The sequence below is a fragment of the Triturus cristatus genome, chromosome 4_1 (genome assembly GCF_964204655.1).
Source record: "Triturus cristatus chromosome 4_1, aTriCri1.1, whole genome shotgun sequence".
In the NCBI taxonomy this organism is placed as follows: Eukaryota; Metazoa; Chordata; class Amphibia; order Caudata; family Salamandridae; genus Triturus; species Triturus cristatus.
The window spans coordinates 515,169,741-515,195,234 of record NC_140585.1 but is presented as its reverse complement, the minus strand read 5'-3'; the positions used below and the strand labels follow the sequence as shown (position 1 = coordinate 515,195,234).

At 42.4% G+C, this 25,494-nt stretch overlaps 1 protein-coding gene across 2 annotated transcripts in view; it reads left to right on the top strand.

The window, feature by feature from the left end:
* BCAT1 (branched chain amino acid transaminase 1) overlaps nucleotides 1-22,454 on the top strand; it is a 410,432-nt gene extending 387,978 nt beyond the window's left edge. For both annotated transcript variants that reach the window (XM_085652755.1, XM_085652754.1), the window contains exons 10-11: nucleotides 15,152-15,226; nucleotides 17,477-22,454. In XM_085652755.1, the coding sequence (XP_085508881.1) occupies nucleotides 15,152-15,226; nucleotides 17,477-17,518 (117 nt within the window). In that variant the 3' untranslated portion in view covers nucleotides 17,519-22,454. The remainder of the gene's footprint in view (nucleotides 1-15,151; nucleotides 15,227-17,476) is intronic.
* Nucleotides 22,455-25,494: the final 3,040 nt, after the last annotated feature.

The following is a 25,494-nucleotide window of genomic DNA, read 5'->3' as shown; positions in this document are numbered from 1 at the left end:
CAAACTCTTACCAGATGGAGCCAGAATATATCAGAAGGGAGACATGATAAGCAAAAATGTATAATAGCCATGTGCCGAAAGATCCGTAGAGAAATAGAACGCCTACACGAAGAGAGATTAGCGGTAGACCAGTTCGAACAAAGCGAGGAGGAAGGATCAGGACTGCCCACAGGACAGTCAGAAACCATAGCCTATGTAGGTAGAGGAAGATCTTGTAATAGTACTAGATGTATTACTGACCCGATACGTCCGATATGTCCAGATAATAACAGGAATTTCCAAACACCTATAATAAATATAAGGTCCCCCGAGCATTCGTTCCAAGCCACTGACAAATTACTCCGAGAACGAAGGGGTTATCATTTACTCGATTCTATGGATGAACAAGAATTAGCCAGGTCAGCCGTTCATTGGGTTGACAGTCCCGGAAAGTATGGTGATGATACAGTAGCACACACATTTTTGAACCTCACCCCAGATGAACAGCGTTTAGCTGGGATTTATATGATTCAACAACTCCTTATACTATATAAAAGTCAACATTCAGATCCTGGTCCCTTACCTGATATATTGACTGAACTACTCACGAATAGATGGAGAGGTTCAGGTACTAAGTTAATTAGAGAAATACTAGAATCAAGAAAGCAGTACATTCTTTTTGTATGCCCAGAACGTGTCTCACTGCCCATCAAGGAAAGAACGACGTATTACATGGACAGACAGAATCCCTTACGAGAAGTACACCCAATAAAAGGCGAGGACAATGAGTTTAAACGTGTATTTGTATATACGCCCATATCGAAAATAGAATTGTTACAAATGAAGAAAGTGGTACCCAGTCATGACAAAGACCCAGCGGGTTTCCACCGAGAAATTAAAGACATGTTACTCATGGGAGAGTATACCTATCCCGACATTATGACTATATTAAAGGTATTAATGCCTGCTGGCATTTATGAAAAACTCAAGGAAAAAGAGTGGGAGGTGGGAGACCAAAAGATAGACTGGACAGCATTAGAAGCAGAAGAAAAGGCCCGAACTGCAGGAGCAGGGCTTGGGGATAAAACTAAAGCACTACCAGGTTTACTAGTACAGGTACTGCCACGTTTATTAACTACGAAAAAAGAAGACTGGGGTGCAATCTCAGCCTGTAAACAAAAGCAAGATGAAGACACTAGTGATTTCTATGCCCGATTTGAAAAATGTTTTGGTATAAATAGTGGCATAAAAGCAAGTAGCGAATCATACCCACATCTGTTTGTGACAAAATTAGTTGAAAATTCCTTGCCCCAAGTGAAGAATAGAGTATTAAAATTCGAGAGTACCTGGCAAGGTAACACCCCATCACAAATGTTACAAATGTTACAGTATCATCACAATAGAATTAGAGAGGAACAAGAACATGAACAAAGACGCATGAAAGACACGAAAATGAAAATGCTAGTCTCTCAGACAGTTCCAGCTGAAGGACATAAAAAGGGTACGACACATTCCGGTGATTCAGCAGGACCTGTAAAAGGGACATGCAACTATTGTAAACAGCCAGGACATTACATACACGATTGCCCAGTCCTGAAGCGTAATATTGCCACGGGTAAAACACAGGAAAGACCACGGCCACCTAGACAGGATCAGAATGAACAAGGAGCCCCGCAGCATGCACAGTCCATGGCAGCTCCACAACAGTCTATACAGTTTGTGCCAGCTGCACCAGCGCTGCCTGTTGCTGCCACACAAACCACGACACGACAGCTGTACCAGACCGCACAGTACGACTATCCTGATTATCAACGATACACATGAACCAGGCTAGAGAGGGAAGTTGACTTACCCCTTATCGAGGTCCCTGTAGACCAAGAAGGACCTTATGTACATAGTGAATTATTAGGCCAAGATAGAAAATTTTTACTTGATACAGGGGCAAGTCGAACAACTATAAAACGTAGTGAAGTTCCAGGGGCACCCCTCTCAGGCTTACAGAATATTTCCCTTGGTTTTTCAGGAAAACCTATTGTTAATGAAGTATCACAGCCTCTTCCACTTACGATAGGACCTTTGACCCGAACTACAGATTTATTGCTTACTAAATCATGTCCAGAAAACTTGTTAGGTATAAAAACACTGAAAGCTCTAGGAGCTATAATATGTTGTTCTCCGGAAGGAGTAAGATTGTTTTTACGTGATTTCAAAGGTCACTATGTGTCTCGAGACATGGATCCCCGATTGCAGACTTTACCTACACATTTATGGGCACAAGGCCCTACTGATGTTGGTTGCATGAATATTACACCATATCGAGTTACACTAAAGGCAGGAGTGGTACTACCACGAATGCGACAATACAAGTTACCACCAGATGCTGTAGTGGCTTTACTACAAATCATTGACGAGCTCATTGCCCAAGGAGTGGTTGTGGAAACAGACTCCAATGTATGTAATTCACCGATAATTCCGATTCTTAATCGAACAGATCCAAAGGCCCCGCCAGTATATCGATTGGTTATTGATCTGCGCGAATTGAACAAATGCATTGTGCCACAATTCCCTGTGGTCCCAGATATCTCGTCATTACTGACAGCTATTGATTCCGAAGCAACATTCTTTACTGTAATTGATCTCAAGAATGCCTTCTTCAGCGTCCCAATAGATCCGGAAAGCCAATACTTGTTCGGATTTAGTTTAAATGGACGTAGCTTTAAATTCACACGCGCACCTCAAGGATTTACAGAAAGCCCCAGCATCTATAGTCAAGCACTGAAACGAGAACTCGACAGTATCCACATGCCAGTTAACACTGCCTTGCTTCAATATGTCGATGATCTGCTGATCACCGCTAGAAGCGAACCTGAATGTGAGAAAGCATCACTGACAGTTTTACAATTTCTAGCCGAAAAGGGGCACAAGGTGTCCCCTTCTAAGCTGCAATTCTGTGTCCAGCGAGTTGTTTATCTTGGACACTCGCTGTCCAAGGAGGGAAGGCAGCTTACACCCGACCGGATTCAGTTAATAGCTAACATGCCAATACCCAAGACACAAAAGGAGGTGCGGGCTTTCATAGGCCTCACTTCATATTGTAGGCAGTGGATCCCTCAGTATGCATTTCTAGCAAAACCACTCATTCAATTGACAACACAGGAGGCAGCCACATCGACTGTTCTCCCTTGGACTCAGGAACATGCACAAGCTTTTGAAAGCCTAAAGAAAGCCTTATGCCAAGCACCTGTTTTAGCAACACCATGTTACAATAAACAGTTTACACTCTTTGTTACAGAATGCGAAGGTACTGCCTTGTCAGTACTCACACAGGAACAAGCAGGATCACACAAACCATGTGCTTATTTTTCTAGTACATTAGATCCCGTAGCTCAGGCTTTGCCTGCATGCCTAAAATCAGTGGCAGCAACAGCTTTAGCAATCAGACAAAGCGATGCCATAGTGTTAGGACATCCATTGACAGTTCAAGTACCACATGCAGTAGAGGTTCTTGTGAATCGAACGCAAACACAACACTTGACTATAGCGCGACTTACAGGGTATGAATTAACATTGTTTCAGCCACATATAGAAATCAGACGTTGTAACACATTGAATCCTGCCACACTTTTACCTGTAATCGGAACAGACCCACTAGCTCATGATTGTATTGAAGTTATTACAATCACGACGAAACCCAGACAAGACTTGACAGATGTCCCATTGTCAGACCCAGACCTGACGTTGTATGTAGATGGTTCATGTATGAGAACAAGTACAGGAGAGTTAGTGGCCGCTTACGCAGTCACAACAGACACTGAAATCATTGAAACAAATTGCATAAATACCTTGTCAGCTCAAGCCGCAGAGCTCATCGCTCTGACACAAGCCTGTATTCAAGCCACAAATAAAAAAGTCAACATATATACTGATTCACGTTATGCATTCGGAGTTGTACATGACTTCGGCGTGCTGTGGCGAGAGAGAGGTTATTTAACTTCTCACGGTGCCCACATTCAGCACGGACCCCTCATTCATGCCTTATTAGATGCAATACATCTACCCACTGCAATATCAATTATGAAATGTAAAGCTCATACGAAAGTTACTGATATCATTTCTCAAGGCAATGATCTAGCTGACAGAACAGCTAAACAGACTGCTCAAACTCAAACATCCGACATGACAAAGACAATAGTCCCGACGCCAACACATTGTATGACTGTTAAAGATCCCACTCTTGACGTAATTGACATACAGACACATGCTACACCAGACGAAATAAGGAAATGGACTGAGTTAGGAGGGATTCAAACGGATCAAGGATGGATGACGAAGGAAAAATCTGTGTGGTTCCTTCCTGATTCAATGGTCCAAGTCATTATTAACACTATACATAGTCCAGCGCATCTAGGAGAAAAAGCTATGCTAGACAGCATTCAACACATTTGGTTCAACAAACATTTACGAGCAGCAGCCAAACAAAAAGTTCGTACCTGTATGATCTGTTGTCAGTTTAACCCAGGAAAAAGCATTCCCGTAGAACAGGGTGGATTTCAGCCTCCTGATCACCCTTTTGAAGTCCTCCAGCTGGATTATATCCAGATGGAACGATGTCGAGGATTCAAATATGTTCTCGTAGTTGTCTGTGCTCTTTCCCGTTGGACAGAGGCATACCCGGTTTCAGATTACACTGCCCCGACTACTGCCAAACAGTTGGTTCGAGAATTCTTCCCACGATACGGTTTACCACGTGTTGTCTACTCAGATAACGGCCAGCCGTTTTCATCCGAATTAATGAAACACGTTTCACTTTTGTTAGGCTATCAGTGGAAATTCCACTGTGTCCGACACCCCGAGGCAGCAGGTCTCGTGGAAAGACATAATCAGACCCTGAAAATTAGATTGTCCAAAATATGCAGAGAGAAAGGTGTCGACTGGGTAGTAGCGTTACCAGTTGCACTCTTTTACATGAGAATGGTAGCACACTCTCGAACAGGGCTATCCCCGTATGAGGTGATCTTTGGCAGACCACCAAATATGTGGGGGACGCCTATACCACGCAAAATAACTGATATTGACTGTAATATGCTGACAGATTACTTGGCTTCCTTGATGTCTGCACTACAATCTTGTCGTTCACAGGTAGCTGCAGCTTTTCCTGACAACACTGAGGTGAAGCCCCATGACGTAGTTCCGGGGGACCTGGTCTTAGTGAGGAACTTTGATCGGAAGACTCAGCTGGATCCTAGGTGGAAGTCGCCGCGATTGGTCTTGCTTACCACAAGGACAGCCGTGAAGATCGAAGGCAGAAAAGGCTGGGTACATTCAAGTCATATTAAGAAATTTCATGGACTACCATCGGATGTAAATACCACACCTCGTGTGTCTTCACCCATTGACTCAAAGCTTCCTTTGGTTGAACTGAGTAATCACGAACTATACAAACTAAAACTCAGGTCTAACCAGTCAGGCAATTTGATTGTTTAAGTCCTCTCCCAGGTGAAGCGGTTGAATTTGTCTCTGACATGTATCCCTTAGACCTGAATAGAGAAAAAACCCGACAAATGTTGAAACGACATGCGTACTGTAAATCACTGCATAGTCATTGTATAGTGACGTTATTAATTTTGTTTTTCTTAAGTCTTTTAATAATTACTGCAAGTATATTGTTGCACATATATTATCCTATTTCTAGACATGTTTATAATGTTACTGCTGAACATTCTTTTAGTGAATTACCTCCGCATGAGTTGTCTTATAGATTTGCGCTGCGCAATAACACGTTTATTAGTATGTTACATCATTCCCATCAGGTTAGCAATGCTACAAATTGTTGGATATGTGGCCGACTCCCTCCCTATCAGAATTATAAAGGAATTCTACCTCTCTTTCCATACCCGTTCACACACAACGGCTCCTGTGGAGCATGGTTTAGTTTAATTAATTCCCTAGATTCGAATTCTGCAGTTTATCAAGACAACTGGGTATGGGGAAATTTGAACTTAGTTTTACATAAAGTCTGCTACCCTAACAAGGAGGGACTTCCCAAAAGAACAGGAACTGATCTAGAAAATGAAGTGTATGGATTAGGTAATTTTACGCTTAATCTTATGATCCTAAATGTTGAATCCGAAGCTACTCCAATTTTGCCCGCTATGTCAATATTTCCAGTAAAAGGTGAATTATGTGTAAGAAAGAATGGTTCCATACATATGGGCCATAGTAGATGCACCACTGTAATAGAATTTAGTGATCAAGGCAAGTCTACATTTAGAGCTTCCCACCATTCCTATTTCATATGTGGTCAGACGGCATATGTACGTTTGCCTCTAGATTGGGATGGTACCTGCTACATTGGATTCCTTTTGCCACCTGTTTTCCTAGCTCCTCCTGACTATCACAGAAATACTCATTTAGTACACAATAGAGAAAGGAGAGATCTCCCAATAGTTGATTACACTGAAACAGCATGGGAAAAATACACAGATTTCAATAAAGGTCTCTTTCCCTATATAGGTACCGTTACTAATAGTAAGCTGATACGTAGATTAACTAGAACCCTTGAAGCAGTAGTGAACGAAACTATTTCCGCCTTAGGCAATTTAACAGAAGAGCAGTCTGCTATGCGGATTGTTGTGCTTCAAAATCGTCTTGTCCTTGACGTCATCCTGGCCGATAGGGGCGGAGCTTGTAGGGTCATCGGATCAAGTTGTTGCATTTTCATACCAGAAAATTCGCCATCTGTATATAAAGCCATAACTCGCCTTCATAAGATTGTAAGCCAGATACACCAGGATCCAGGCACCTGGACTTGGTCCGGTTGGTTTTGGAGTGTATTATCTACCTTTGGATGGAAGGTCCTATCCTTCCTAGGTATTGGCCTTCTCATACTATTCAGTTGCTGTCTATGTCTACAATGTGGACCAGCGATCTGTGGTCTGTGTGCCACATCGTGTATTCCACCACCAAGATTTCATTCATCCCAGAAGAAAAAAGAAGAACAAATGATGCTATATGAACAGATCAACGGATTGATGAAGATTGATATCTCTTAACGGGCAAGTAGGGGACAAGGAGGGAATGTGGAAATATGGATTTTTCCGATCAGTTATGTCCCCTATCTTGGACCCCAACGGTTTCATGTATGAATCACAAGTACATGTATGTTCCCTCCAGTTCCAGTTATGAAGACGCAAATACATGTGCGTCCACCGTTAACATGTCCTCTTTCAGATCCGCCATGAATAGGCCGGATATTCCATTCCTAAGTATGAAAGGCCACCGGCTTTATATGGTTCACTTATGCCATTTTACAGTCCAGGCAAGTAGGCCCTGATTCTGTCATCAAGCTTTTCTTGCCTTCTGCCTTTGAAAGCTCCAGTCTGAGCCTGCATCTGTGACCATGAACTTTGTCTCATTCCCTGCGCGGCTCACGATGCCTGACATCAGCCTGTTGCCTGCCAAAAACTGTATTTCACCTTCGAAATTATCTGCTCCGCTCCCTGCCCAATGCATTCCTGTCTAGTAGTTTAAGTAAACATTCTTCCAGTTACCGAGCAAAGGCCCGGCTTCTCTGTCTTTATGCAAGTAATTCATAGCCCTATTATTATGGAAGACTTCTGCCCTCGCATCTAGTGTAGACACTTAGACGCTTGTACACGCACTAACAGTCAGTATAGTCAGTATAGAATAAGATTCTACTCTAAGAGACCTCTCTTTTGGATAACATAGTTCTTTAAACATAGGATGTTAGATATGATTTGGGATTAGGTTGACTTGACCCTCCAGACTTCTGTCGCCACATGTAGAGCTAAATGTCAAGTCCCCTTCACCCCCTAGTTGCACGTCAATCACACGTCATGCTGCTGCGCGCGCATTTCTGCCAAGTATTTCTGCTGACATTGCGAAATTCTTTCATGGAACCACCCTATTATGACATCACACCTGATGACGTTCTTTAGTTACACCCAGTTACGCCCACTTTTGCTACGCATGTATGTTTTATCTACACTATCAATTGTTACGCCTCTTGCATTTGCTTCACTGTAATGCCTATTGTATAAAAGTGATTACTTATCAATAAAGTATGTACTTCACTTCCTGAACCTCCGTGGTGATGGAACTTGGAGTCACCGATTCGAATCGTCCATTGGAATAAAGCCCATTCCGAACCTCTAATACCACGGATTTTGCCTCTTATTTACTGAGCTATTTTTATTATGTTTCTGTATCAAATTAAGTCCCGGTAATTAAATTATTTACCACACCCCGCCCCAGAGATCACCACCTCCCTTGGGCTAAATTAAATGTAATGGGGGCTAAGCTGACCCCCCCAGGGCCCTGGGTACCACCACCTCCCCGGGTCCAAAGTAACATTAAAAGTAGGAGGAGGACGGAGTGGCCCTCCTTCCGGGCCGTTCTCGGCCCTGGAGATCACCACCTCCCTCCGGCAGGTCCTACTAAATTAAAGGAGGGGGCCCATGCCAGCTACTATATCCCAGGGTGCCCACCCCAGGGACATAGCTGTTTGATGTGGCTTGGCAGGAGCTTTAACCGCACCCGCCAAGCCACAGCAAACATTATGCTTCCAGCAAGAGAGAGAGGAGAAATGCTCTTGCTTACTGGAAGCAGAGCATTCGTCTGTTTCCCTGCCGGCTATCAAGCAAGCAGAGAAACAGACAAATTGCTTTCAGACACAGGGAGCTGCATGTTTAGCTGCTCCTGCAAATGGGCCTCCTGGTGCACAACTTTTTGAGGAATGAAGTCCAATTGGCTGGTGAGGGTCCTTGGGGGCCAACAACCCCTCCTTACCTACAGTAAGTCCCACACAGCGGGATTGCTGAGTGGTGATCCAAGGCCCGCTCAATTTCTCCAGCACAATGCAAACGTGCCTCCTGGGGCACAAATGTTTGGGGGATCACGTCCCCTTAGAAGCCGAGGGTCCTTGGGGTCCAGCAACCTCTCCTGTTACCTCCTGTAAGTCCCACACAGTGGGATTGCTAAGAGCTCGTGGGAGGCCTGCCCCCTTGCTTCACCAATCTGCAAATGTCCTCCTGGCGCACTACTGGTTGGAGGATGAAGTCCCCCTAACTCCTGAGGGCCCTTGGGGGCCAACAACCCCTCCTGTTACCTCCAGTCAGTCCCAAACAGCAGGATTGCTGAGAGGTCATCTGTGGCCCTCCCCCTTTCTCCATCAATCTGAAAATGTGCCTCCTGGCGCACTACTATTTGGGGGATGAAGTCTCCTTAGGTGCTGCGGGTCCTTAGGAGCCAATGACCCCTTGTGTTACCTCCAATAAATCCCACACCGTAGGATTGCTGAGAGCTCTTGGGAGGCCCTCCCCCTTTCTCCACCACTCTGAAAAGGCATCTCCTGGTGCACTACTGGTTTGGGGATGAAGTCCCCCTGGTTGCTGAAGGTCCTTGGGGGCCTACAAACCCTTCTGTTACCTCCAGCAAGTCCCACTCAGCAGGATTGCTGAGAGATCATTGGAGGTCTGCCACCTTTCATTACCATTCTGCAAACGTGCCTCCTTGTGCATTACTTGTTTGGGGATGAAGTCCCTTTGGATGCTGAGGGTCCTTGGATGCCTAGAAGTCCTCCTCTTACCAGCAGTAAGTGCCACACAGTGGGATTGCTGAGAGCTGGTCAGAGGCCCCATCCCCTTTCTTCACCACTCTGAAAATGGGCCTAATAGTTAAAAAACCATAGAAATGCACTTAAAAAAGCAAAGATTACAGGGACGTTATAGTTAGGAAACAGAATTTTAAAAAACATAGAAATTCACTAAAAATAACTAAAGGTTACAGAGACGTTACAGTTAGGAAATAGAATTTTAAAAAACCAATAGAAATTCACTAATAAAACAAAAGTTAAAGGGATGTTATAGTTAGGCTTAGATTTTACTCGTACAAAACCATTGAAATTCAGCTGTTATAGCTACTTGAGCTAACCATAACGTACACCCCTGCAATGCACTGCTGACGACCTCACATATAAGACATCACTCATGACCTGGGCAGTGACATCACTGATGACATCATCCAGAGAACCACTCATACAATCACCCACATGACCATTCACAGACCCATACAAGTACTCACACAACCACTCACTCCTCCATAGACCCACTTACACACTCACTCACTCTTACAGCCACTCATACAACCACTCCTGCAATCAGTCACTCACCCACAGTCACTGACACAACCATATACTCACTTATACAGCTACTCACACATAGACTTATTCACCTATACAGCCACTCACTCATTTATACAGCCTCTCAACACAGTCACTCGCTCACCCATACAAGCACTCACACACTCATTCACACATCCATATAAGCACTCCCCATATAGTCATTCACAAAGACATTCACTCTTAAATACAACCACACACACCCATTCATTTAAACAAACACTCAAACAGCCACTCACTCACCCATACAGCCACTTATACACCAAGTCATTCACTTATGCAGCCATTCAGACACCCACTCACTCACCCATACAGTCACTTACACAGCCACTCACTCACCCATACAGCCACTGACACAGCCACTTTCTCTATATGCACACGAAGAGGGAGGGAAGGGGATCCGAGGAGAATTTTAAAGACCTACGAGGCTTAACTCCCCAATTTAGTATTAATCACAAAATATAGAACCCTTGGGTCTAGAAGTCTAACAAGAATAAGAGAAAGTGTCCAAGGAGATATCTCCGCGTTCCCTTGGGTGTCCCTTTATTAGGACGAAATCCCTCACCCTCCATAGGTGGCATGCTTCATTATTGGGATTCTCTTTGTTTTGGGATACCTAGTCCCGGCACGGACTACAACCCCCTCTCTGAGAGGGAGGAGCTCTAGAATGTTTTTATTTCTAATTTAAGGTACACGAAATACCACAATGATGAGTCACAAGTCCATTTAGGTGAGAGATGCAGCACAAAGAAAGGGGTAGTGGTAGTGAGAGGCTAGAACTGGCTCCCAGGTACATAATATACTTTTATTAACATGTCCTTGGGCCAGGATTAAAGACAGGGCACTGGAAGGACGATAATGGTCTACATGTTTCAGCCTATTGACCCTCCATAGAGGAGCCATGGCTTTCGTCAGGACCATCTTGTGCTGCTGCTGATGAATTAGTGTAGTGCAAAGTGGCACAAACAATAACAGATATTCAAGAATAGTTTCTGAGTAACTCAAAACAATGAAAAAATGTTATAAAAAAAGGATACAAAACCAGTGATCCTTTTCATCTCTGGAATATTTTGCCGGGGATTTACTGGTAATACCTATACAGGGGCATAATTGAAAAAAATTCATTAAAGTAATCTATATAGGGTTATTTAATTGTACATCAGAGACATTATCTCTTATTTTTCAAGGTTGTATAACAAGGTAATATTAACATTGTGTGAGAAGTTCCTTTAACCACGATAAAAGCAATAATTAACTTATATTAACACAAAAAATGCATACTGACAAGAGAACATATATATTACTTCTTCATGCTTTACCCGTATAGTGCTAGAGAACAGACCTCACCTTAACCTGGCATGCAGCTCAGGGAGGGGGCACCTCTCTGTAAAAACACATGAGAGATGAGTTCATAATCACACTCTCATCTTGTGTTACCAACTTAATCTGTCTGGCATTTCTGGGGAAAATTAATGAAATAGTTGTCTGGTGCGAAGAGAAAGTTTGTTGAATTGTACAGTAAAAAGGGCCTATTTCAAATGGACATGGGACATGATGGAATGGCATCTCTGTTTGAGTAAACATAACCCAGGTTAATCCATAATATGGGGCCCATTTTTGTCTTAGTTCAGGGAAATCCCGAACTAGTCTATATTAATCAACAGAGGGATTCTTTTGGAGACGTGGAAAAGGTTGGTATGTCGGGAAACATCCCGCTATATCGGAAAATCGCAGGTGCCGTAGTCTGCTGCCGGAAGGAGAAAGCACCGATGCGGCTTAGTCGCCGTGTTTTGAGTGACCACGGAAAGGCGTGTTCCGCAGTCGCAGAGTGTATGAAGTCACCTCGGTGTCAGAAGAGCGACAATAATGCTGGGAATGGTAGTTTCTATGGTTGTGGTTATCACAATTACAGCGAATGTTGTTCTTGCATACATGATGTAAATTGCCTAATATTAAAACAGGCTATGTGAGAGGGAATTGGAGCCAGCTAGTCTCCAAAACACAACTTTTTTTAAATAGTAGTTCAAATGCAGTACATGTCTACAATTCCTCCCGGGATCTCTTGTAATTATTCTCGAGGATATGTTCTAGTGCGAACTTTCTATTGACTTCAAATGCTCTAAATTCATGAACCTAATGTGAATGTAGAGAAAATGGAAAATGATTAGCAATAGATCGCATCAGCTGATCAAACCAGATAAACTGTGAGGTATTTTTTAATATATTCTTAAAAGGCTTAGAATTCATAATCTGCATATATGTAAAAATGATACAGTGTTTGTCGTAATGGTTAATCAAGCAAAGTGTCACAGACATCAATACTTTGTTTTTTCATCTTCTACCTTAACATGAATTCTTTGTTCAGTTAGTATCCTATTCACAAATAGTATTCATAATATCTCAAACATTCCCTTTTCAGTAAAATGAATGCCAAGTATTTATAAAAAATGAAAAGCAATACATATAAAAATGGATGAATGAATACACCAAATTTGGCAGAAAGACAGATCTTTACAAGGAAAGCGATATTTTTGTGATTTGGTGTAAACCAGTTCAGTAGTTTTTGATAAATCAAGGTTCCGAATTCTTTATATTTCAGGCTGTGAAGGATCCGTGGCCCAGACAGATCAAAAAATGAAGTCTTATTGGCTGCTGTCAACATCAACAAATATGTTGCAGTAGCCATTTTGGTACTCAGGAACTAGGTCCTATGTCCTGACAAAAGAATTTTAAAAAAACATATAGGGGTCAAGGTACAGATACTGTAACCTTCTTTGGCCTTGTTGGGGGGGGGTCTCAGAAGCCCACCCCCCAAGGTTAAAAAACTTTTTCAAATATTACCACAGATTGGCTGTAAAATTTTAAAAAATATAGGGCGGACTTCTGCCTTTTTCTATTTTAATCCTCATGGGGTAAAACAAGCCCGGTGGGTCAGCACACATACATTGTAAGGGCAGAGGGGCATGGAACCCCCCCCCCCCCCCCACCTGAGCCAGTAAATGGCCCTGGGACTTATCCCCCATAGTCTGAAGTGATTTTATAAATTAAATATGGGGGGTTGCGACTCCCCCATAGCCATTTCCTGGCCCTGGGCACACCATCTCTTTTTGCCAGATGTGAGCCAGTGTCCTGAGGACCACATACCCACATTACTGCCCTGTTCTTTGCTCGGAAGGGTGGGAGCAAAACAATACAACTGGTGCCTGCTGGCACACAGGGTGGGTGCTGGCAGGAGAAGGCGTAGCCCTCAATGTTCAAGAATGTTGTGGGTACCCAGGGTGGGACAGGGGCACCCACTTTCAAAAGTTAAATAAGCAATATAATAAAAAGACACATGCAGTTTGGGACTGCGCTCCCCGCACTACCATTTCTTTTTCCATGAAAGATAATAGGCTGACGGTGCTGTGATTAGGAGTGGGGCACCCAAGTTTAAAAAATGAAAAGGTCGTGGCTTCACTGTTTTGCTATTGAGGCAGTGAGGCTGCTCATTAATATTCCCTGCTCCCTCCCGGGAGCACCCCATAATGCTCTGCATGAACTTGTTTTGATATGTTAGTTGTTGTTTGTCCCAAGGAGTGGCAGGGATCCTGCTAACAATGGACACGTTCTGCTGTTTCACCTTGTTAAACACACACTAACACCCACCCATCACAGGCGTCACCAGTCAGGTGACCCTGTTAATAGAAGGGGCAGTGCGCACGTGCCCTGGGCCAGTTCTAGTATCATAACCACGGTGTGTGTGTCACTCATTATAGTATCATGTGAGCCCAGGACCCACAACACTACAGGTACTGACGCGCTTCACATGTGCACCACTTACATTACACAAGAGCACATTCAGTTTTTTTGAAGGCACAGAGTGATTACGTGATTTGCCCAGTATCGGAGGATGTTTAGGCGATGCTGTGACTGGAACCTAGCTAGTTCCATAGTCGGCAGCTCTGGTCCTTACGCCTCATCCTTTATGTGCCGCGTTTCTGCACAGGATATCTGGGAAATAGGCCTCTTAAAGACAGAAAACCAATACAACACTGAATAGTGTTAAAGAAAATCTCAAACACGTTAATGGTTTTTAATAAAAATGCTTGATTTTAACTGACGTTTCTCTATATTGTTACTTTGCACAAAAATAATTGCATTTTGTGGTCTGAATAGTGTTAAAGAAAACATATTAATGGTTTTGAATAAAAATGCTTGATTTCTTTATATTGTTACTTTACAAAAAATTACTCAAAAATTCACTGAAAAAAACAAAGGTTAGAGTGACAGTTAGGTCTGGTAATAAAATCATACTCTACATTTAAATAGTGATGTTAGAGTTAAGTGAAAATGTCACGTTTTAAACTCTAAGGCACTGCCTATTACCTCATACATTACATCACTCATGACATGTTCTATGACAAATTTGATAATGTCACTCATGACATCTAAAATGACATGATTTATAACACTCTGTATGAAGTAAGGCTGTCTTATTCTGATGTTTCCCTTACATGTTGTGGTTTTGCAACAAGGGTGTAATAGTTTGCAGAAGGTGCTGGCCTCCAGATGAAGGCAATGTCTGGCTTTTATCTTCTGTCGGAGGAGTTCTATGCATCTACAAGTGAAGAGAGGATCACCCATACCTCGGCTCTGCAGGTAGTCCTCTCCAATCGGGCTCCTGGTCCTCACTTACACTGAGACACAAGCAATCAGATCCACTTTGTACATGGATACAACTTCTGAAATCTGGCCCATCAATGATATTAGCGTGCATCAAGAAGACACTTATTTTGTCTCCACTTGAAAACTGTTCTTGATGACCTTTGATTGGGCATTGTGAAAAGCAAACTGTCCTTCATTTTGTTTTTGCACAGCATGAAACCAGATGCAATGATCTTCCACCTTCCTATATTGACTTGATAAGGTCTCTAAACATATTTAGTAAACAATGGCCCTGTACAATTCTAATTGCTGTTTTACCTTATTCTCCAGGATTTGTATATCCCAACCATGGAAAATGGACCTAAGATAGCATCCCGGTGTCTAAAAGAGCTCAGTGATATTCAGGTAATGATGTTTTTTAAATTAATATAAAGGCAAATTTGAGAGTTGTTATTAGCCATGAAGTGGTGAGATATTTGGTGAAATTTTAATATGTCTCATCTTTTCTTTATGTTACTGTCTATGTGCTGTATTGCACTTGGCTACCATTATTTATGCATATCCGTGATATGCAGACCACAGCTGGAACTGCTGCTTTGTGTCTGGTCTCCATTTAATAATTTGAAGGAGTGGTTTGGGTCATCAGTGGCATAGTCTAGTGTTAGTTATGCATCTGCATGTCACTTTCTAGCTCTGAACATTCACTGAGTTGCTTCCCGAATTCAAATCTTACAGAGAATTAATATTCCTGAATATGTCCATGAATCTTTTCGAGCTTTAAAGGGTGTGTACAAACAATACACTTTATACGAAGTGCCTCAAAATACTCAATAGACCTTATTGGAGACATCTTGAAATCTTTGTGTGTGCGTTTATGTCACAAGCAAACTCAAATATATACACGTTTGGGTTCACAGACTCTCTCATGTGACCTGAGTGTGACTGTTCCTACTTAACGTGTACCTAAGCAGTAATGCAGCAGAGCTGAAGCTGTGCCAAGTGCTGGCCACTCCTTCCCTGATCAAAGGGACTGGGCATTCCCTTTAATGGAGGTAAACAATTGCAGCATAGCGTTTGTATGCTCAGCATGCAGGAGTGGCTTCAGTCAAGTTTGCAAAGACTGCTTCTTAATTCCTTTGCCCCAGGGCTATAATTATTAATCCATAACTTTAGCTTGATGCAATTGGACTATGGAATCACCCTCAAGCATCTCCCTTTCTCTCTCTATTTCCCCCCCTTCCGCTATCAGGAGCAAGATATCCCTATTCCATGCTGGAGAGCCCTGCTTGAATATGTGAACAAGGACACATTTCAAATAACATTTGAAAGGCCCTTTTTAGGATCCGGCACAGAGCTGGAGACTTAGAATTAGAATTAATGAATGAATGAAAGGCGACTTGTATAGCTTATTGTTACTCCAAGTACTGTCCCGGCACTCTGCTCGGACACAAATTCAGAGTGCCGTTAGGCCATCTATAACTGCTTAAAGAGCCAGGTTTTCATTGTTTTCTTAAAAAGTGAAATTGCATCCATTGACCATATCTAAAGGGGGAGTTTGTTCTGTGTAGAAGGCCCTAGAAAGTAGAAGGCCTGACCCCCCATCTCTGGTACGGAGAATCTTAGGGATTCTGGCCAGGAGACTGTTGGCTGATCGCAGGTTTCTCTGGGCCGTAGAAGCTAATTCTCGTCCTGAGGTAGACTGCACCTGTCTGGTCAAGTTCCTTGTGGACAAGAATAAGTGGTTTAAAATAACATTATCTTCTGTATTGGGAGCCAGTAGCGAACCCGCAGGTACAGGGACACGTGCGTTCACCTGTAGTCTGTTAATCTGGTTGTCAGGAAGTCCTAAATATAGGGCATTTCCGTAGTCCAGCCTCGAGGTAATAAGTGCCTGGATGACCAGCTTCCTTGCTGAGAATGAAATGAAAGTTAAAAACTTCCTTAAATGCCCCGTAGACCAAAACATGTACCAACTACAGTTTTAATCTGTTATTGGAAGGACAGAGAGTCATCGAATTTGACACCCCAGTTCCTCCCTGAGGGTCTGGGAGGGTGCGTTAACCAGCCACACGGTCTGCCATGTCACTGGGGGGTTAAGACCGAAGAATAGTATTTCGGTCTTGTCTGCATTGCATTTAAGTTGATAGGAGGTCAGCCAGTAGACGACAGCTGTTAGGCAGGATCTGATGGATTCACCCGGGATCTCCGCTTCCCTGCCCTTCAGCTCAATTTAAAGTGAATGGTCTGATGTGCATTTTTTCTTTTCAGAACTGCCAGGAAAAGTTTGACAGTAAAAAAAAATAACCCTAACACCCTTGAAAAAAAAATCACAGCATGTGAGGGTCAGTTTTTGGTTTTACAAAAACAAACTCTCACTTTCAAGTCCTTCAGAGGAGCCCCTGTGGCACCCGCTCCTCTGAAGGTACAGAAATCCCCACTGGGCAGGCAGGGATTCCTAAATATGGTAGACAGTAGTCTGAGAGGCAGTGGAGGTTATTCCTGCAGCTCCCCTGTTGGCGGCGGTCTGCCTGCCAAAATAAGGGCTTACTCTTGTCAAGGGTAGGAGTACATCTGTGTCTAGAGTCGGGACGGGGAGGGAGCACTGGCGGTCAGGCATCAGTGGACTGCTTAACTGTTTTCTTGTTTGTGTTTCAGTATGGAAGGCAGGAGAGTGACTGGGTCGTCTTGGTGTCCTGAAGAGCAAGAGCAGAATCTACAATCAAGTCTTTCAAACTCCACTGAATGCTAGAGTATAATTGTGACGAGTCGGGGGGGGGGGGGCGTAGATCTGTTCTTCGTATATCCAGCTCGCTTTTTTGTATTTGTGATGTTAGTAGAAAGGATGTGGACACATTTACCAGCTTATCTGGCAATACAATTTTTGGGAACCAGGCTCCTTTTCAAGTAGATTAATTTATGCAAATCAGAGGCGGGCTGTGCTGACGACCCTCTGCTGCCTCTCCTCGAACGAGCATCAACAGGGGTGTGTAACCCCGATTCACATTCAGAAATACAGAGAGGATCTTCAGCCATCAGTAGTGCCCCCTGAGTTGTGCACCTTAAAGTATGCGACGTGGGTAGTGGGTTTCAGCTACTGTTTATTGTAGATTTGTGAAATCAGAGTTTCTAGCCATGTGCCAGCTGTTAACTTGTTGATAACATCCGGGTGTCTGAACTGTGTGTCGTGTCTAGGACCAAGGACAACAGACACGCAATATGCTTTTATCATGAGCTTTATTTCCTTGCTTCTCACTCGGTCCCTGTCCCTACTCTATCTGCCTTTTCCTGCCGTTTCTCCTCCCCTTCCTCTGCTCTCCTGACTCCGCCCACTCCAACCCCTATACCGCTCACTCTCGACACTGTGGTGTACGTTTCCTGTTTTCACTCCATCGTGTGCGTTCCTGCACTTCTGTTCGCATCCTATGTACTTCCATAGGTGCCAAAAACACACTGCTGCACATCTCTGCAGACCACAATATCTCTCAGGCTGGAAAGTGTCTCTTAGTGGTAGGCACAGTTTGACATTTGGTACTATAGTGTTAAGAACATTGATGTGGGACATGTGCGAGAAGGTTTTAAAAAACAATGTCAGAAACAGCATCCTTCACACATGTCTCCTTGCATTCCCTGGTGCTTGCCAAACACACTCCATTGCGCATCCATGTGTTAGTTTAACAGTACACAAATTTCAGAATGAAGGAAATGTACTGTTTTGACGCTGTGTCGTATGACGCAGTTAGGTTACTTAAGTTGTGTTTTCCTTATTCTCGGGGAGGAGATATCTTTTTGTATTTTATCTTGCCATATATCAGGTTATTCTGTCAAACGTTTATAATTTGATTTGTTGTTGGGATAAAGTTTGCATTTTTTGTACGATGTGCATTTCATTTCTCCAAAATGTGGGCACAACAGTGTTTTTAAAATCCAAGCTGTTTCCCAGGCTGGATTTTACAACGAAAGGAACAAATATCCATGGGTAGTGTAAAGCTTCTATGCGTCCCAGTTGCCCAGAAGTCTGGATGTTTGTTTTTAACAGCAGCCCGATTTGTTTTTCTTCTTTCAATATCGCTTGTTCTTCTGTCCCTAATTTCTGGATTTCTATCCACGAATGCGTAGGTTAAAAAGCGTTGTTCATTTCCAGGCATCAGTATAGAAATCTCCATGCACGCATTGCCTGTCATATCTAAATCAAGCACCCTGTATTTCATTTAAAACACACCCATTCCTGGAGTGTGAAGAGCTTGACCAAGGGATGTTATCAGCTGGTTACCAGTTGCTGCGCTTTTGGGATTTGTTGATGGAAGGCGTTCATTTTTTCATTGTTACGTGTATTTCCAAGAGAAAATCTTATATCAGAATACTGTGATGCAGACTAAGAAATTCTAAGTGGTGGGAAAAAAACTATTTCAAGAACATTTCATTTTTCTGCAGTATTGTGTCTCCTTAATTCCCCAGTTCCTCCTTTCTTGCTGCTGACGGCTTATTTGGATTTACATTCCTATCTGCCGTTCGGTATCTTACAAAATGAGGTAACTATTGCTTGTTGAAGAACCATTATAAATATTCGAGATGAATGGTTTATTTAAAATATGCAGTATGAATTGAACGAATTGCATATGAAAGAAATCACAACATGGTAACAATGGTTGTATATGTAGAATACATTTTTTTTTTAGAACTCGTGAGTTACTTACTCTAGGAAATGTAATTGAAATTGTCATATATGCCACCTTCTTGATGCATAGTTAGCACTCTTTATGTAATCAAACGTGAACAGTGTGAAGTGCGAATTCTATATGTAGATAGGTGTTTCTTCTTATCATAGATTATTAATTCATATCTATATGTGATTATTTGAAAAATGATAGGACGGCACCCTAGGGAGAGACCCTAGACTGAGCAGCCCTTAAAAACGTGGTTATGATCAGGACACTTTACAAAAGGGCATTAAAATAGCTTTTCTAGTGTAGTGAACTCCAAGTTCAATTAAGCCGCAAAATTGTAGTTAAACAGAAGCTGCCCCCATCCAGAACTGTCCATTGTCTGGAATCAACAGGAAGAGAGACAATGGAGGCAAAATAATGTTTCCTAGCTGAAGTATGTTGTGCATACTGTGCTATTTCGCCAAATATGAATCCACTTGCAATCTGATAGATTCCGTTTTGGTTACTAAAAATTCCCCAGTTTCTGCAGAGAATTATAAATACATTGTGGAGCCCACCAGCTAACGTTATTCACAATATAATCGCTATAATTGAGTAAATTCAGTTGTGTTTAGTGTTTCCTCACGAAACTGGATGATTTTCAGTTACCACCAAACACAAAATGAGGCCCTTGTCTATTTAGGTCTCAGCTCTAGACAGTACATGTGCTGTCTTGAAGAGACATGCTGTGTCTACTTTGTGGGCTTCAGCCCGCCCATAGTCTTCTCATTGCTGGCTCTCTTTTAGTCCATGGCATGCGTCATGCCTCTTCCTGTGTTTAGTCCTCTCCGAGAACATGGACCAATTACTACTATCCATCCACTGCTTCCATTTAATTACCATTTTAGGAACTTCGTTTTTCTTTGTTTAAGAGCCCTCATCAAGAGGGCTTGTGTTTTTACATGCTCCAAGCGTCGTCGTAAACAGGGATGGAAAGCTGTAAATCATGTGCTTATCTCTGCACATTTGCTGAGCATTCAAAGACCAAGATCCCTTTGGAATGGGGGTACCGGGTTGGAGTCTTGGCGTCGGCTCAACATCCTGCGTTTCAAAAAATAATCCAACTTCCTCTGAAAATGTTAGAAGCTGGTCAAGATTCATTTGCAATTCAAAAATAACTTACACGCCAAGAACCATTCTTCCCACACACATTCACCACTCGCATCCCAACACAATGTAAGTGTTCGTAGCAAACATCTATCCCTTCCAAATCCCCCCACGGGCTTATGTACTCACCCATGTCTCAGTTACTGCTGACACATTTGAGAATTCGCTATCCATCTCCTTTCGTTAGGAAACCACTGTATAAAGTACAGGAAAACCCAGACTTTCTACAATTATCATTATTTTCACTCTGTGTAGGTCATTTGCATGAGGGTGCAACTAACCCCGAACTTTGCCGGGCAGGCAGGCTAAGAACAAGGCCAATAGCTCGGGTATTTCTGAGACCTATCGGCTTTGCCGATGTTTGTTTTCATTAAACAGACTGTGATTGGGAAATGCCCTTGCCTCTCGTAAAATCTTCATCCCACACATGATCTGTAGTAGATTAGAGGAAGATAAAAGTTTAGAAACAATTGTTCTGTTCAAATTATTTAGATTCTACATTAATTGTTAGCTCTATACTGTACAATGGTTAGTGCACTGTCAAAAGGATTTCATTAATGAGTTTGCATTCATTTTTCAACACTGAAGATTATCACAATGTATTTTAAGAGGGAGGCCCCATGAACCTTCAATCATCAAAAGTGCTTTGTCGTATGGCCTAGGGTTGTGTAGTGTAGGCACAAGAGTGCTGGAATCAAGCAATACATTCAGGATATCCATTTAAAATAACTTTGTATATAATTAGTCAAAATGGATATCACCTAAATAGTCAGTGGTTATCCTGTACATCTGGCATGGTCATGTCCTCCAGGACGTAAAGCATCCCTGCTCTAAGGCACATGTCTGAATAGCTAAGATGCACAGCTGAGGCTATTTGCCAAATGTAAAGTCCAAATGTTTTTTTACTTTAGGAACTTCGGTTGAATCATTTGATATTGCCATTGAGAGTAATGTTGCGCTTATTCATTATATTGTACACCTGGTATATCTCAAACAGACATTTGGTTTGCCCACTGTTTTCAAATGAATCCAAATGCTGTTTAAATAATCTGGATATTAAATTAAAGAGGATCTGTGTGCATTTCTGGAACAACTCACCCCATTTCTCATTCTCTTTCACTCTTGGTTCACCTCCTTATATATTCAGTTTAATACATGTATGAGTCCGTTCATCATTCAAAATATAGTTTACAAGACGAAAAATATTCTCATTAGTAACCACCCTAGCTTGTTTTACTAGGTCTGTGCTATTATTAAAAGTGTATTTGTAACAAATCCACCAAACCCTTAAGTGTACAACATCTATCATTATGTAGCATAGTCATTATTGTTTTTAATGTAATGGAACGAAATTAAAAGATTTACAAAATCTCTTCAAGTATTGTTTGGGGCTGATTAGAAGAGACCACTGACTGGGCAATGAAGAACAAGTTTTCCTAAATCAATCGTTTTATGACAACTAGTGTATTCTGCTGTGCCAAATCTATGAAGCTCAGGATTTACTTTGTTTTTATTGGTGTGAAATCTCATTGCATTGTGTACCTCATTTCAAGTATTTTACTGCATATATTACATCAGTATGTCAATTCTTAATGTTTTATACAGTAGCTCAGTAATTTAAAAATAAATACGACTTGGTCATGAATTCATATATATGCTCATCCAAAACACAACGTGCTCAGGGTGCATTAAGACGATCAAAAAGTATTATGGCGTTTGATAATGATTTCAATACATATCTGTACTGTTACTGTTAGATGGTCAAATGTGATTTTATTTGTACTCTTATACAGTTAATAAAACAATAAAATCTTTATTGCAAATGGTTGTGGCAGAGTTATATTTCTAGTTTTCTAGGATAATAATAATAATATATATTCATCTGTAAACAAATTTACATATCTTTGCAGAGATTAGGTACACCACAGAATTAAAGTGCAGTAAGTAAGGCACAGCATGGGGTTTACAGGAATTAACCAATGATCACATTTGATTGTCAAGAGGAAAAACCTGACCAGTGAATTTAATCCTGCTGGTTTAATCACTAACTAGATAGCATCATTGTGCAAACTTTGACGGTTTTCCAATATGAGAGATACTGAGTCTTTCGAGATACACTTATGGTCAACACCAAAGTTATTATCTTGAAAGAAAACAAGAGGCCAATCCAGTAACAATTACAATATGGCACACGTAGGCACTGCGGCCTATATTTATCAAGGATTTGAGTCCCTCCTCGCAGTGGGATGCTAGGGCGACGAAAAATCTAAATGTGATTTATTCAGCCTGCAAGGCTATCTTATGTGGCCCTGAGTGGCTTCATAAATATAGAGTAATGGAAGGCAGCACAAATCAGTGCCTTGATTAATCTGCAGCAGGGAGGTGTGCCATGGGTGGTGCGTGGATATATGTCAACAAAAAGGAAGGGGGGACCAGGAGCTAATTATGGTCCAGTGCCTGTGCTCCTAAATCGGGTCGTCAGATCAAAAAGGCGGAGGGTCACTGTTCCGAAGGTAGGGGTGCCAAAGGTCACCCACTCAACAAAAGGAAAAAAGGAGGAAAACAAGCAAAAGAGTGATCCTAGGTCTAGAACCCACTGTTCTGAGGTAAGAGCAAGTCTTGTCTCTTGTTGCCCTCACACACCCCGAAGGATGTCTTGCTTCATCATTGGGCGTTTGCTCCTCATCGGGCCGGCGCTGCAGTGCCCTACAGGCCCCCCTAATTGTCACTTTGGCAGAGATCTTTTGAGAACAGCCATCAGATGAGTGCGGGTATGTGGGGTGAGTCCTATATGAGGGGTAAAAGTGTGAGTGAAAGTTAAAACTGTCTAAGGGTTACCAATGAGGGTATATTTATTGTGATGGTACCCTTGACAGAGTAAAAAATCCGAAGGTCGTGCGTTACTCCACTGGGCGTAATGTGCCTCGGTAACTAAAAGGTCGACATGTTTTGCACCTGGTTGGTCATGAGGATCCGTGGTGCTTCATCAGGACTGAAAAACAAGCCGTGGTGTGGAAGTGCACGTGAGTGGAGGGAGTAAGTTCCTCTGTGAGATCAGGGCGGGCCAAGACTGTGAAACACTACAGTAAGGCTACAACCGGATAAATGAACCGCTCCTGATGTGACCTAGAGTCATGTGGAGAATTGCTCCATGAGCTAGGGCGTAGGTAGATCCGCACCTTAACGGGAGTTTCCACTAGAGTGCTGGCTTTCAGCACCTACCCATCCTGACGCCGGCCCAGTGCATGAATATCCTTATGCATCCACCCATGGATTCTGACACATCCCCAGATTTACTAACACTGGTAGGCCTGGGAATGCAACAGAATTGTACACTTCTCCGCCAGAGGCGCAACGAGGAGAAATATCTTTATTTCTCCTTGTTGTTTCCTCTAAATGTGTTGCATTCTGCAACCTCTGAGTATTGTTTTTGTGCAGCAAGGTATCTTTTCCTGCACAAAAACAATCCTGTCAACAATGCAGGCATTCTTGCACCATTGTGCAAGGGTGCTTGTGTTTGCCCTAGGCAACAGTTTGTGCGCCAGTGCAGGCAGAGAGCAGGAATGTTAAATATTGCACATTCCTGCTCTCTCCCTTGCATGCATCGCAGCAAGGCGCCTTGATGTGTTGTGCTGCGTGAAATATTGATAAATATGGGCTTGCATGTGAACGAATGAGTGTAGAGGAAAGCAACAGAACTTCTATCACAAGTAAGTATCCTTAGTGGAAGCCAATGGCCTTCAACCCAACTCAGGAAATATCTAGTGTGAAGGTGCAGTGTTAAACAGGAAACTAAACAACCGTACACTCTCCAACCAAACATACACATCCGCCAATAATCGCTGCGGACAGGGTTAGTGCACTGCTGTCCTGTGTCACCAGCATCAGTCGCATGCTCTAAAAAGACTAGATTGCATATCATAACTATGAGGTGTTCAAGCACTTTTGATCATTTCAATCCTGATTTAATAGAGAAGAATGATTACAAAAATAATGCTGTTGCACAACAGCATCCAGATAATCAAGAGTAAATGTGTTGTTTCTTGTACGAGTACGAAAAGAAAAAACACATTTGTTTCTGCCTTGGTAATATTACTGTTCTTTTTTCATATAGCTATTGAAAAAATAACTATTGTACTTGGAAAAAGTACGGAACTGCACATTCAGTTACTTTATGTAGCAGCCACCAATAATAGTAATAGAGTATAACGTTGAGAGTTTTCTCTGGCTGATGCCATGAACAACTGCTTTCTGACGGTTCATTTTTAGGTCTCGCCTGACCCAGCACATGCGTTGGCCAGGCGAGACATTTTGTGAGGGCTCCAAAAAGTGCTACCAGGCCAGCCTAGAGCTACAGTGCATGTGCGCGGCAGCGATTACTTTCACTTTCGCGGCCGCTTTGATGTTTGATCGCGATCACTTTCGTGGCCGCATGACCGCTTTGATGTTCTCCGTGAGGCTTCAATAGATTGCAGCAGTTAAAACAAGCATTGGCATAGCCAATAGGTCTCGCTTTTGGGACCTTATAAGTGTTTAGTTATGCAACTGTTGCATGGCTAAACACTTATAAGGTCCCAAAGGTGAGACCTATTGGCTATGCCAATGCTTGTTGTTATCACCCATTTAGAACAACATAATTCTCAGTCTTTTGTATATGCATGTGCTCTTTGATTTTTGCAGCGCATTGTTTAAAGTCCCCGAAGAGGAAGGTGAAATGTACCTCCATCTGAAAATAGACTTCTAACTACTTATAATACCCATTAAACCCCAACATGTACTATGGCAGAAGGTAGCAGAAAAATGTAAATGCCCATGACGCAAACTGTGCAGTTCCTTGGGTTGATGCTGGAGAATGAGGGAGCA